Genomic DNA, 14,783 nt, shown 5'->3' with positions numbered 1-14,783 from the left:
GCATTCAGTACTTTACTTTGCAGAATTAGTGTGAATGCGTGCCTCCCTCACACGATGAGCATCCCGATGCACTTGTTGTTGCTGCGTGTGTGCCAGAAGACTCAGAATAAAGGCTTTCCACGTGGGTGATGCAAAATTTAAAAAGCGGGAAACAAAAGCAGTGATGTATGCAACCTAGAATAAAACTCATTAAAATTCAGACCATAATCCGAAGCAAACAGAAACAAAATAAGAGGAGGCATTTGAATTTTTGAAAGGACAGACTTGGATGCAACCCTAGTCTTTTGGAAAGCAAAATTGGTCATTATTTCACCTGAAGGTTCCCAGCAGAGGTGAGCCTCACCTTCATCGACAACCTCCCTCGTTCCTTCTTGTGTCAAAGGTTTGTGTCTGCTCTCTAACCTGCTTGATGGAGGGCTGCATTTCTCTCTGGTCTCATTTCTCCTGCTGGGGTCAACATGACCAGGACCTTCAGGGGCAGAACACACCATCCTTTTAAAACTCCAATCTTACAGGGTGCATTGTAGCATAAAACACATCATACCTAACGGCGTCTCTAGCCTCTCTGGTCCAACACTGAGGAATCGTAGCTTCCTCTTCTCTGGTGTTTGCTTGTTGCCCACTTTGCTTCTCGAAGGATGCGACTGCATGCTGGAAGATGTTCCTACTTACAAGACATGCCAGTGGGGCATGAAAATAACCATTAGGAAGGAATCACAGCAACAGAAGGTGTTTGATTGATTCATAGCAAAGCCAGAGGTCATCAAACTGATTCATCTTTCATTTGAATCATGTTTATACTGTCCAAACTGAGCATCATTATTATTGAAAAGGCAGATTTTTTTTATGCAGCTCCTGTGGTTGGCAAGTGAGACTACAGGTCATTTTTCCCATACATTAATTTCTCATTACACATTACAAATTATTGTTCATTTATCCATTTTTATATTGCTTATACTCATTAGGGTCCATGTGCTACATTATTTGGTTTGAAATCAGAGTTTGAAGTTTGAGCAACATGCTTCAATAGTGAGTCGGCACTCAGTCAAGAGAGCAGCAGACTGGCCTAGTAGTACAAAGTTAGTATCGATATTCACTTCCACAGTTTGGTGAATACATGTCTGTGATTTTTTTACATTAAAATCTGTTAAATGTTTGTACAAGTTTAAAATGATTGCAATGCTGATTTTCATTACCCTGTCAATTGGAGTGTCCTTTGTATGTTAGCATTATACTAGTGGCATAAAAAAAGCCAACCTTGATCATTCGGTATGGTTGTATTGTTTTTGTTTTAGTTTATACCAACTGTCCTGTTGCTTTTACATGATTATTACAAGTATGTTCGCTCTGTGTGTATACATATGTACTTTCCTTTGCATGCTTAGTTTTACAGTAACTTAATTGTGGGTACTTTCAATAAAACTCAAGTTGGACGTTTTTTCTTCTCTAATTTGAAGGACTATTTATTTATCTGCCAAACTAAATTCCAACATTCAGGAAGGTCAGAATCATCAATGTAAATAACCCCAGGTGTACAAAGTGCAGTCTGTGTTTCATTGAGGAAAAATACAACAAATGGATTTGAAAAAAATAATTACCGTCGCTGTCTCCAACGTCTGTAGTAGATTGCTGGTGCATCAGATTGAAACCCTATGGGGCATATCACAAAGACAAACATTGCACAGGTTGAACAAAAAGTGCAGTCATATATGACATGATTGCTAAAATCAAAACAAACAATTTTATTATGGTTTTCATGTTATTACGGTTTTTCTGCCACAGGGTTCTCCTTTTTCCAACCCATTTGTAGCTGAGCCACCTTTTCTTCCTGAATGTGTTGCTGCTGCTGTGGCTCTGCAGCCTGGGGCAACGTGTGAAGCCGCCTGGGGCTTGGTTCTCTGAGAAGTGGCTGATCTGGCAGCAGACTGCTGGTCAAGTCCTGCATAGACAGTCACATTACAAATAGACTAGCATTGATCTTTAACTGCTATCATTTAGGAAAGTGTGTTTAGGTTGCAAATAATGAGCACTAAATCTAAAGCAGAACATGCAGGTGATCAATGATGATAACACTTGAAGTTGTAACATTAATCTCTGGCGACTTGGAGCTGTGGAAGACATGCGGAACCTATGAAAATGAAAGCACTGCTGCTGGCATTTTTTCCAGGCTTGTATTCAGGTTCACATGCAAGATTTAGACTTGCCTTTTTCCAAATTCAGAGAGTACACAAGCACAATAACATAATGTTATGATATGTTCAAGAGACCAGTGTAATGGCATTTCACAATGTACAAGCAGGACTCATTTACTTTGGCAGCGGGATTCAGTCTCTTCACAAAAGGTAGAACCATGTCTGATGTTTGTGCAAAGATCAATGCAACACTAAGAATGAATGCAATGAGACACACACACACAAACACACACATATTATTTCAGGAACTTATAAAGGAAAAATGCCAGACGACAAAATCCTGGCAACATAAAAAAAAACTTGTGACCTTAAAATGTATTATGAGATTGAGATGTTGAGAGTGTTGCTTCATACTTCCTAACAGCTCTTGACAATTCATTGAGGCAAGGCTGCTACCACTTAACCAGATGTCTTATTTAATAACAATCCTTGGGAACGGAATGCTAATGATGCTAATTACGATAAACTCATTCTTGTGGGTGGTCGCTTCTGTCTTGTGCAGGCGCCTTTGCTTGACTTAACGGGACTTAGACGGCTGTCAGAACAAATGAATATGTGGCGATAAAAGAGGCCACAGTGACGGTAGACATGGATTACTGGTGCGTGTCTTTGTGCATGAGGTGAAAATAAAGGACAGGTGAGGTGGGAATGATGCACAAATAATGAGCACAGATTTTTGACTGCAGGAAAGCAAATTATACGTGATGTGGAGACAACTCCCCATACAGCCACCTTTCCTACACAATTAATGTAACAATATGCAGGAAAAAATACTTTTTATACATGTTAAACTATTTTACTATACCATAATGCTACTATTTTTTTATACAACTACAAACAAGTCTCAGAGGTCCCACAATTGTGCATTGGAAGTGTCTTGGCCAAAAGGTAGCCTAGATAAAGGATTTAAAAAGTGGTTTCGGTAAGCCCCACGTCGTTTTGCGTGTCCGTAGATTTAAGGCTAATGAGCCGTGTTGTGTTGTCTTGACAGAGTGTGTGCGTTCTAAAAGCGATATTGTGTACTTTATCCACTTTTGCCATATACTACAGGTATCTAAGCATAGTTGACGATTTGGAGGGGTCTGATTCGACTCTCAACCTCCCAGTTGAATCTTCGGACATTGAAGCCCCCTCCTCCAACAGTGGGAAGATGTTGAAAATATGACGATGAGGTGGGTGTTAAACAATCACTTAATTAAAACGAACAACCACGGCAAATCAACATTTACAGCCATCTTTCTATACTGTAAGTACATATATTTTCTCCCCTTCTCACACGCTTGCTTCTCGTCTTCCCCGTGCTCATCCAATCACCAGGTGATTTCACCACACATTTATAGACTTTCTGTGTTTTGTTCTCTTCAACAAAAGACTGAATTCCTTTTATATACTTCTTGTATTAACTTTGGGAGGGACATAATCCATCGAGTTGCGCTTTTTCCCCATTCCTGCAACGGCTCTGTGCACATTCATGTGACGTTACTAACATAAAGTGACCAGTGTGTAGTACTACATATGATCACAATCTATTTTGGCGGATTCATCCTCATTAGCTAAACTGCCCCATCCGTTAGCCACTTCTGTTCCCTACTCTACTGAGTTTATTTTTAAAACAACCAGTTTGTAGATGTATCTATCCATCCATCCTCAATCCATCCACATCCATCCATCCATCCACTCTCCATCCATCTATCATCAATCTATCCATTCATCTATCATCAATCCGCCACCCACCCTTCATCCATCCATTATCTATCCTTCATCCATCCATTATCCATCATCCATCCATCCAAGATCAAGTCGCGAGGGCAGCAGCCTAAGCAGAAAACCCTCTCCCCAGCTACTCCCGGGGGTTTTCGAGGTGTTCTCTAGCCATCTGAGAGACATAATCTGAATCTCAATTAAGGGCCTTGTCTAAGGCCTAGGCCCTTATTTTTGTGCGTTCCGTTTAGCAAGTTGTGTTGCAATTCTCCTGCAATGCTAAAGGAGCGTTTACACATTGCACGTTTAGATGGCGATTCATGGCAGTTCTGCAATTTGCTTTGCTATGCCTAAGACCGTGTTAGGACCGAACACAACAACTGGTCATCAGTCACGCCTCCACCATGAAGCACTGCGATTGAAGACTCTGCCGCCTTTTAAGGAGATTTGTGGTACTACCGTACTAATCTGCGTTGAGGCCGTGTTCAAAATGTTTGGAGACAGGCTTTTCGCCATTGTTGGGACAAGGTTCACAGGGTTTTGAGAAACGCCATGAACCAAACCAAATCCAAACTGGCAATGTGTGAACGCCAGTTAAAAGAAGGGCTAAGCGTCAAGCGTCAGTGTTCCCTCGATTATTGCGGGCGTTATTATGTTCGAGACCACCCCGTGCATTTCTGCCCTCTATTTCATTTTTTTAAATGTCCTATATAATATTATATGCAATTCTTTATAAGCCCTCCACACAGCTCCCATACAGACATATGAACATCTCTTATAAATGCTCTTATAACACTTTATACACTTTTAAAACAAATGTAATTTTAATATGAAAACTTAAACGAGTACTCAGAGTACTCCAACTTCAATGTACTCACTGGTACTTTAAAATCTGCGATCCACTTAGATCACAGTAAGTGAACTGCGAATTGGTGTGAGCACATTACATAGCAAAATGAATAGTGGTCCAACCACACTTGCCACCAAGTAATAACTCATTTTTATAGTATGGGCACTCGTGTTTTATCAGGCTTTCTATCGGGTTTTATCAGGTATCCTTTGCTACGTCACGTTAATATTTCTCTGTTTTGAATGCTGTTTTTTTTTAAATTGCTCATCATGACAACCAACTAACTCATCTATTGTATATATTGTAGCTTCTAAATACTGGGACATTCAATTTTTATAGCTTATTATCTAATAACTGTGATGTAACCAAGCGGCTAGGAGTGATGACAGAGCGGGGAACGAGTGTTGTCTAATTTCTTAGGGTGAGTCACCTCATCTGGCTCCTCTCAATGTAGAGAAGCAGTGGGTTTCCACCGAGCTCCTCCCGATTGATAGAGCTTCTCACATAATCTTTAAGGGGGAGCCCTGCCACCCTACAGAGGAAACTAATTTCAGCCGCTTGTACCCACGATCTTGTCCTTTTGATCACAACTCATAGCTCATGACAATAGGTGAGGATAAGAACGGAATTGAGAGCTTTTCCTTCCGACTCAGCTCCCTTTTTAGAGTCCGATGCAAAGGCCGCATCACTGCAGATCCATTCTTCTCTCACTCATGAACAAGATTCCAAGGTACTCAAACTCGTTAACTTGGGGCAGGATCTCATCCTGGACCCAGAGATCACACTCCACCATTTTCCGGGTAAAACCATGCACTCGGACATGGAGGTTCTGATTCCCATCCAAGTTGCTTCTCCCTCGGCTGTGAACTGATACAGTGAGAGCTGAAGAGCACATTAAGGCCAGCAAGACCACATCATCTGCATCAAACCAGATCCCCTCAACACCCTGACTGAGCCTAGAAATTCTGTCCATAAAAGTTATGAACAGAATCAGTGACCAAGGGCAGTCAGTAGTAAGTCAAACTTGTTTTCAGTAAAGGCTTGACAAATGTCAACAACTGTGATCCATCTGTATCTATCATTATGCACATTTTTGTCTCAGCCTTGACTCTGTCTCCGGGTCATATTGTTTGCTTGCTGCCAGTGCTATATTACTAAATAGGTTTGCACTTCACGTTAATAACTTAAGTGCTCCATTATTCAAAAAATATTTTTGCTAACCAGAAACTATAAAAGCATACGTGTTGCTATTTTTATAATATTTTCAGCAAAGTTATACAACTGTAGAAGCACATGAGGAAGTTATGTTGCGAGTTACAAATGCAGCTCAGCAGATCAGGGGCCTCATGTAACAACAGTTACGCGGCATTCCTACTGAAAATAGACGTACGTTCAAATCCAAAAAAGTACGTACTCCAGTAAAAATGTTGATGTATCAAAGTGTACGCACACACAAAGCCAAGCACATTTCTTTTTTTACATAGCAATCAACTTGAAATCGGTCCCAGATATCAGCGTGGCTTGGCACGCCGTGACCGTGCCCCCTTTTAAATACGCAAATCATATTGAAAGTAGCCATGCGCTTAAGCGCTGCACATTTTGGTCAATCACAAGTCAGTGGGAGGTGCTTCTTTCTGGTGTTTGGAGCAATCACCAGCAGGGTAAATTGCTGTGTGCTGCGGAAAATTGTAGGCTGAAATAAAAAAGAAATGGCTGAGCATCAGTAAGGTGAGGAAGAAGATGGATGTACATCGCCAAAACAGACCAGTGTTTAAAAACATATAGTCACTGCAGTTGGCTTATAGGCGGGTGGTCCCTCCTACCTCACCGCTTCATTTGTCCCCACCACGGAAGCACAGCGCTCGGTGCCAGCGGACGAAATTATGTAATTTTGCAATCTTTTAAATGTGACCATGTCAGCATATCATAAAATATAGGAAACACTTTGGCTCTTGTTTGACAACTCAATTTATTATTAGAACATAGGAGAGCTTCTTTCGCTAGCAGCCGTATGTTTATGTGACATCCTCCTCGGTCTCTGTGCCAGTGTGCGGAAACCACCCGCAAATGTTGTCCGCCTAACATAGCCAAGGAGTCCCAGGAACACGTTTTTGACAACAAAAGGTGGTAAAATAATCGCCTAGGTAAATTAATATATGTCCTTACAAATATGAATATAAGGCATGCATTGGCAAAAGAGCGAATGTTGTGCCTCTGCCTCCATCTTTTTTACATTGTTAAAATCAAAGGTTGGCAAAGCCAATAACCACCTTTTTATTTCGGCAAAGTATTCACAGCCAGTAGAAATGTACATACGTCAGCCATAAAGTTGGCGTAAGGCAGCGCACATTGCCACGTCAAAGTTAGTCTTGATGCATCTCATCTCTGCCGTGAAAAAGTTTTTTTGCCAGGTTTTTGTGTGCCAGCTATCTTGTTACATGAGGCCTCTGGTAATGACAATGTCCCACCACTAATGTTAAAAAGACCATTACTGAGATAGGCTCCAGCACCCCCCACGACAACCATGTTTTATTGTGCTTTCATAGAGCCTGTGTTGTCTTTCTCCCCTGGTTCAATCACCTGTCACTAAAGAACAACAATTTCCTTAATCAAATTGTTAAAGTGTCAAGCAAGTTAATTGGTGAGTTTTAGCTGTCTCCAGCCATCCTGTACAATAAACAGGTAGTACGGGTAGCTTCATCCATTTTAACTGTGTCTTACTACCTACGCAGCCTTTTTTCAGCTTCTCCCCTCTGGACGGAGGTTTTTAGTCCCAAAATGCAAAACAAAATGCTAGGTGCAGTTTTGTCTCAGCTGCCATAACATAACTAAACAAGCTGTAGTCCCTTAGTTGCCCATATATATTTTTTTTGTGTAATTTGTTATTCATTCATGGTATTTTATTCTGGCTTGTCCTTAACTATATCTAATTGGAACTCTGAGTACATTAAAAAATTCTTAATCTTACCAAATTTTGGTATTGCCTGTTATGTGGTAGGTATTTGTATTGCATGTCTAAGATTGTATTTTTTCCTGGATGTTTACTGAATGTCCTGATCTTGCTGGCTGCTAAACAAGTTTATCTTTGGGTACTAATAAAGTAACTTAACCTAACCTAACTCCTGGCTCCGACTCCTCACCCAAACGCTACTCGTAACAGGCATCGCAGCCATAACCAAAATTCTTTACCTTATCCTTTATCTACAATGCAGAATAATTTGGTTAAGAAAATGTTGATTCCCGGTTGCACAAAAGCCTTGCCACAAATGCAGTATTGAGATCTACACAAAAGGGAGCCTTGGTTACATCTGCAAACACTGCAGTGCGTGTGGTGTTGTGGTTTGTCTACATATGGGCCACTTCACAGACACATTCCTTTCACATTAGAAGTCAACATGTTATTGTAACATGAACAACTTCAATAAAACATTGGATTTTAACGACAAATTTGAGTTGGGTATCACAGCCTGCAGTGTGAGCGTAGTTTAGATGTCTGCAACAAATCTAATTTAAGGGTTTTGCTTTGCTCTGACTTTGCATTCATTGATTTTAGGTACTGATACATTCAGAGTCTGGCAGCTACAACTTACCACCATCGGAGAGTGTTGTCTTCGAAGTGGCCTTCTGCAAGACTGTCATGTTCAAAACCTGACACTCGTGCTGCATGTTTGGTGGCAACTGGCAGCTGCGAGGTATCTGAGCCATAAGATATTCAGCTCCACCGAGAAACATATCTAGATGTAAAAAAGAAGAATCCACAATCTATCAATTGGTAGGAAACAGGAGAACACGACGAACAAATCTTGAATGACTTCAGCTCAGTGATCATCTTAAAGGGTTTTGAAGTATAACGTGAATTATATTTATGTAGCGCTTTTCTCTAGTGACTCAAAGCGCTTTACAGTGAAACCCACAATCTAAGTTACATTTTAAACCAGTGTGGGTGGCACTGGGAGCATGTGGGTAAAGTATCTTGGACTAGGACACAACGACAGTGACTAGGATGGCGGAAGCGGGGATGGAACCTGAAACCCGAAAGATGCTCGCACAGCCGCTCTACCACCCGAGCTGTGCTGCTTGTTCTTTGGCTTAATTTGTATATTATTGATTGCAAAAAGAAACAGTCTGATAATAACCATAGAACTAGAAAGGGTGATGGCGACATACAAAAAACATCTATTGAGCCGGTCACGCTAATAAAACACCATGTTCTACATGGCAACAGACACACATCTTATTCATTTTAGAAAAAAAAACCATAAAACCCCACAAAGGGACAGTATGCAAACAAAATGAAAATAAGCCCACCAAGTGATTGATTCATTTTATATTATTTTAAATTATGCAGTGCTTAAAGGGGAACATTATCACAATTTCAGAAGGGTTAAAACCATTAAAAATCAGTTCCCATTGGCTTATTTTATTTTTCAAAGTTTTTTTCAAAATTTTACCCATCACGCAATATCCCTAAAAAAAGCTTCAAAGTGCTTGATTTTAACCATCGTTATATACACCCGTCCATTTTCCTGTGACGTCACACAGTGATGCCAATACAAACAAACAGCAAGGTATAGCGACATTAGCTCGGATTCAGACTCGGATTTCAGTGATAAGATAATTACTAACAACTATGAACTAGGTTTACAGCATATGAAATACATTTGGCAACAACATGCACTTTGAGAGTGCAGACAGCCCATTTCAGGCGCGCTAAGAACATATATTTTTCCACGATTTCAGCACTCAGGTTAACCATACCTAAATAGACACAAAATACTGCATTACACAAGACTACCCGAATGTACTCGAATGATTGAAAAAAATAAATGTTTTTAAGCTAAATTATTGGTAAACACAGTTTATGTATAATAATTTACGTAAAACTGCGAGTAATGAATAAAGTTTTCATCAATTAATATATTCTGTAGACATACCCTCATCCGCTCTCTTTTCCTGAAAGCTGATCTGTCCAGTTTTGGAGTTGATGTCAGCAGGCCAGGGAAGCTAGGGTTGATGGGGGGTTTAGCTCACTCGTCTGCGGGAACAAACTGCCGCCATTGCTTGCCATGCTACCGAGGTCCGTTGTCCCTGAATAGCTCACACACTCCGGCAGATTCAATGGGGGTCTGGCGGCAGATTTCTTTGATTTTATCGTTGGAAATGCATCTGCTTTGAGTGTCGCAGGATATCCACACATTCTTGCCATCTCTGTCATAGCATAGCTTTCGTCGGTAAAGTGTGCGGAACAAACGACTGACCATTTCGTCGGCTTTCCCCACACCCTCGTATTTTGAACAAATTTCATCCAATTTCTTGCCACTTTCGCATCTTTGGGCCACTGGTGCAACTTGAATCCGTCCCTGTTCGTGTTGTTACACCCTCCGACAACACACGACGAAAGTGAGAAAATGGCGGATTGCTTCCCGATGTGACGTCACGTTGTGACGTCATCGCTCCGAGAGCGAATAATAGAAAGGCGTTTAATTCGCCAAAATTCACCCATTTAGAGTTTGGAAATCGGTTAAAAAAATATATGGTCTTTTTTCTGCAACATCAAGGTATATATTGACGCTTACATAGGTCTGGTGATAATGTTCCCCTTTAACCTATTTTTTACTTGCCAGTTAAAAATTTTACTTTGCATGTACTAAATGATGCAATTTGCTTGTTCTAATTCTGTCCTCCATCCATCCATCCATCTTCTTCCGCTTATCCGAGGTCGGGTCGCGGGGGCAGCAGCCTAAGCAGGGAAGCCCAGACTTCCCTCTCCCCAGCCACTTCGTCCAGCTCTTCCTGTGGGACCCCGAGGCGTTCCCAGGCCAGCCGGGAGACATAGTCTTCCCAACGTGTCCTGGGTCTTCCCCGCGGCCTCCTACCGGTCGGACGTGCCCTAAACACCTCCCTAGGGAGGCGTTCGGGTGGCATCCTGACCAGATGCCCGAACCACCTCATCTGCTAATAAACAAAAATGTCTGGGTTTTTCAACTGTAAATATAATACACACATTGAACAACTCTGAATGGGCACTAGTCCATTTCAGGCAACTTTAATTAATTGTTGTACTAGGTTGCTGAGATGCAGGTGACTCATTAGAGAAACAAAACTGAAAGTAACAACAACAGTGAGTTTCAGTACAGAATGATCCATTGATCCAATGATCCATACAGTGCATCCGTAAAGTATTCCCTGCTCTTCACTTTTTCCATTCTACACACAATACTCCATTATGACAATGTGATTTTTTTTAGAGATTTTTGCAAGTTCATCAGAAATAAAAATCTACGAAACCACTTTTATATAAGTAGTTACAGCTTTTTCCATGAAGCTCAAAACTGAGCTCAGGTGCATTCTATTTCAACTGATCATCCTTGAGATGTCCCTACAGCTTCATTGGATTCTATCTGTGGTAAATTCAGGACATGATTTGGAAAGGCACAGACCTGTCTACATATGGGGTCCCACACTTGACAGCGCATAGCAGAGTCCAAGGAATTGTCTTTAGACCTCTGAGACAGGATGGTCTCGAGGCACAAACCTGGGCAAGGGTACAGAAAAATATCTGCAGCCTTGAAGGTCCCAATGAGCAGAGTGGCCTCCATCATTCGTAATAAACGTTTGGAACTACCAGGGTCCTTATGTAACAACCTTGTGTTAGCACAGAAACATGGCGTACAGCCTTTTTCATGGCAAAGATGAGATATATCAAGCCTGATGTTGATGTGGAAATTTGCGTTACCTCACGACAACTTCATAGCTGCCGTATGCACATTTCTACTGGCTGGGGATACTTTAACGACACACAGAGATGGTCATTCAAGCATTGCCAACATTTGATGGTTATGGTTATGATTTTTGTTATAGACATGTTTAACCAAGATTTCAACAATATAAAACAGATCGAGGCGAGGACATAAAATTCACTGGAGTCTATCCTTATTACATTATTCCATCCATCCATTTTCTACCGCTTATTCCCTTTGGGGTCGCGGGGGGCGCTGGAGCCTATCTCAGATACAATCGGGCGGAAGGCGGGGTACACTCTGGACAAGTTATTTTCACATGAAACTCCAATCTGGCTGTAAGCAGTACTAACACAATGGGTTTAGTTGTAAATTACACAAATTATATTTATATTAGGGGTAATCAGAGTCACTCACCTCTGCTAAAGTTATACGTATCATACCACAACGACTATCTTTTCAAACCAGGTGCAGCACTATCTTATTTTTGATTCTCTTCGTCTGTTTTGGCCATGCACATCCATCTTCTTTTTCAAGTTCTTTCTGATCCGACAGTTTCTTTCCATTTTAGCATGTGTTCAATTCTCAGAGACATCCCAGCAATGACAGTTTGCTGGAATCAAGAGAAAAAAATTTAAGCCTGATTGGGCAGCGTTTTCAGCACTCAAGCACATGGCTACTTTCAATATGATTTGCATTTTTATAAGGGGGCGTGGCCTGGGCATGTGCACTTTAATACATCTGAATTATTACTTGCGCATGTAGTTTTCTAAGTTTATTTTTAGTAGGAAATCCATGCACCTCTAGTTAAATGAGGCCCTTGGAATCTTCCTGTAGCTGGCCGGTCATCTAAACTGAGTGATCAGGGGAAAAGTGCCCTAATCACGGAAGTGACCAAGAACCCGACAGTCACACTGTCAAAGCTACAGCATTCCTCTGTGGATAAATTTCCAGAAGGACATCTTTGCAGCAATCCACCAATCAGGCCTGTATAGTCGAGTTGCCAAACGAAAGCCATTACTGAGTAAAAAGCACATGGCAGCCTGCTTGGAGTTTGCCAAAATGCACCTGAAAGACTCTCAGACCATGACAAAACAAAATTCTCTGGTCTGATGAGACAACGATTGAACTCTTCTGCGTGATAGCCATGTGTCATGTTTGGAGGAAACCAGACACTGCTCATCACCAGGCCAATACCATCCCTACAGTGAAGCATGGTGGTGGCAGCATCATGCTGTGGGGATGTTTTTCAGTGGCAGGAAATGGAAGATTCTAGTCAGGACAGAGGGAACGATAAATGCAGCAATGTACAGAGACACCATGGATGAAAACCTTCTTCAGAGCGCTCTTGAATTCAGACTGGGTCGACGGTTCATCTTTCAGCAAGACAATGACCATAAGCACACAGCCAAGATATATAAAAGGAATGGTTATGGGACAACTCTGTAAATGTCCTTGAGTGACCCACCCAGAACCCAGACTTAAATCTGATTTAACATCTCTGGAGAGATCTGAAAATGGCTGTGCACCAACGCTTTGCATTCAATGTGATGGAGCTTGAGCGGTACGGCAAAAAGCAATGGCCAAAATTGCCTAAAGATAGGTGTGCCTAGCTTGTGGCATTGTGTTAAAAAACACATGAGGCTGAAATTGATGCCAAAGGTGCATATAGAACGTATTGAGCAAATACTGTGAATACTGATGGACATGTGATTTCTTAGTTTTTTATTTTCAATACATTTGCAAAAAAAGCACAAAAAAATGTTTTCACATTGTCGTTATGGAGCAGTGTGTGTAGAATTTTGAGAAAAAAAATACATTTATTCCATTTTGGAATAACGCTGCCTGTAACATAACACAATGTAGTAAAGGAAAATACTTCAAAAAATAAATACATCAACTTTTGTACTTCATCACTTGCTTAAGATGTGATGCAACTTCCTGTGTATCATGTGACTTGTGGAATAGGCCACAAGAGGCTAATGTGTTCGGGTAACAGGACTGAGTGAAAATCCAGGGACATAAATGCGAATTATAACTAAATACATATTTTCTGAAAAAGAAAATAAACAAAAAGTATTGTTGGGATAAAGAATAAAACAAATATGTAAATATATATATATATATATATATATATATATATATATATATATATATATATATATATATATATATATATATATATATATATATATATTTCTGAAGGACTTACATTTTTATATTTAATTCTAAAGTATTTTCCGAAGACCACCAACAAGTACTATTTTTACCAGTATTTAAGGTAGTTTAAATTACAGTAGTTGTTTAAATTGTATTTATCAAATATGCAATCCGATCTATGTTCATGACATTTTGATTAGTAAAACAATTATTTTCCACTTAATTGTATTGCACAATTAAAAAAATGTTTTCTTGGCGACACAAATGTCACCAATTCAAGGCACTATTTTCTATAGAAATGTGTTGGCTATCATGTTGGAACAGTTTTGACATCCATCCTTAATGTGCTTTGCATTACCTTCACTTGACAGTCCACTCGGCTCAGCTTTCACAGTGAAGATTCTCCGCACACTACATGAGGCAAACAATGTGATGCCGTCCAGGCTCAAAAATCCTGCAGCCTTGAACAACTCTCGAGTGAATGACCCGAGGTCGACAAACAAAGTAGTCCACTGTGACAAGAGCGAAAGAATCTTGTTCACATTTCAACACTGATGGTAAAAAACACAGAGCTCACATAAAAATAATGACAATGTCTGAGATATACTCACAATATTGCGTTTCACTCCTGAAAGAGGTATTTTTGCATGCCAGAGTGTGGCAGACAAGTCTTTATGCACAGTGGACAAGTAGAGGCGTCTTTTCAGGTGGCCGACATCAGTTACTCTGAGGCACAACAATGTGAATGATCAAACTCGGGTAAAATATAATAACCATGACTTTAGGCCAATACTGCTTAAATGGTGGGCTGGACCTCCTGGAAGACGTTCAGTATTAGTGTTTATATTCATGCTTGAACAATACACAAGCATTGGGGAAAGCAGTGCTTATGCTAAACAACAGGCTTAAGCCAGTAGAAGAAGTACACAGGAACATGTGTACACAGCTAATGGAGAAGTTTCTAACAGGAATGAAAAGAAAATAGGAAACAGAGGCAAGGAAAATACAATAAATAACAATAACATAATACAAAGATCAGGAAATACAAAGGATCATACATAACCCTTTGGTTTACGATGTGTTGTATATGTAAAAACTCTGACAGCATCAAACAAACAACTTTAAAACGTTTGAATGTTA

At 40.4% G+C, this 14,783-nt stretch overlaps 1 protein-coding gene across 10 annotated transcripts in view; it reads right to left on the bottom strand.

Moving 5' to 3' along the window:
• Positions 1-14,783, bottom strand: part of cfap20dc (CFAP20 domain containing) — a 62,004-nt gene that overhangs the window by 37,768 nt on the left and 9,453 nt on the right. For 3 of the 10 annotated variants that reach the window (XM_061923578.2, XM_061923579.1, XM_061923575.1), the window contains 7 exons: positions 14,255-14,369; positions 14,002-14,155; positions 8,334-8,477; positions 1,767-1,939; positions 1,599-1,650; positions 545-667; positions 314-469 (listed from right to left, as the gene is read on the bottom strand). In XM_061923578.2, coding sequence (XP_061779562.1) covers positions 314-469; positions 545-667; positions 1,599-1,650; positions 1,767-1,939; positions 8,334-8,477; positions 14,002-14,155; positions 14,255-14,369 — 917 coding nt within the window. Of the gene's footprint in view, positions 1-305; positions 470-544; positions 668-1,598; positions 1,651-1,738; positions 1,940-8,333; positions 8,478-14,001; positions 14,156-14,254; positions 14,370-14,783 lie in introns of those variants that run through there. The other 7 variants (XR_012051410.1, XM_061923577.2, XM_061923576.2 and 4 more) reach the window with 7 other exon arrangements.

Source organism: Nerophis lumbriciformis, linkage group LG28 (genome assembly GCF_033978685.3).
Source record: "Nerophis lumbriciformis linkage group LG28, RoL_Nlum_v2.1, whole genome shotgun sequence".
NCBI lineage: Eukaryota > Metazoa > Chordata > Actinopteri > Syngnathiformes > Syngnathidae > Nerophis > Nerophis lumbriciformis.
Note: the sequence above shows the minus strand (reverse complement) of the source record. Positions and strands in the feature narration are given on the sequence as shown.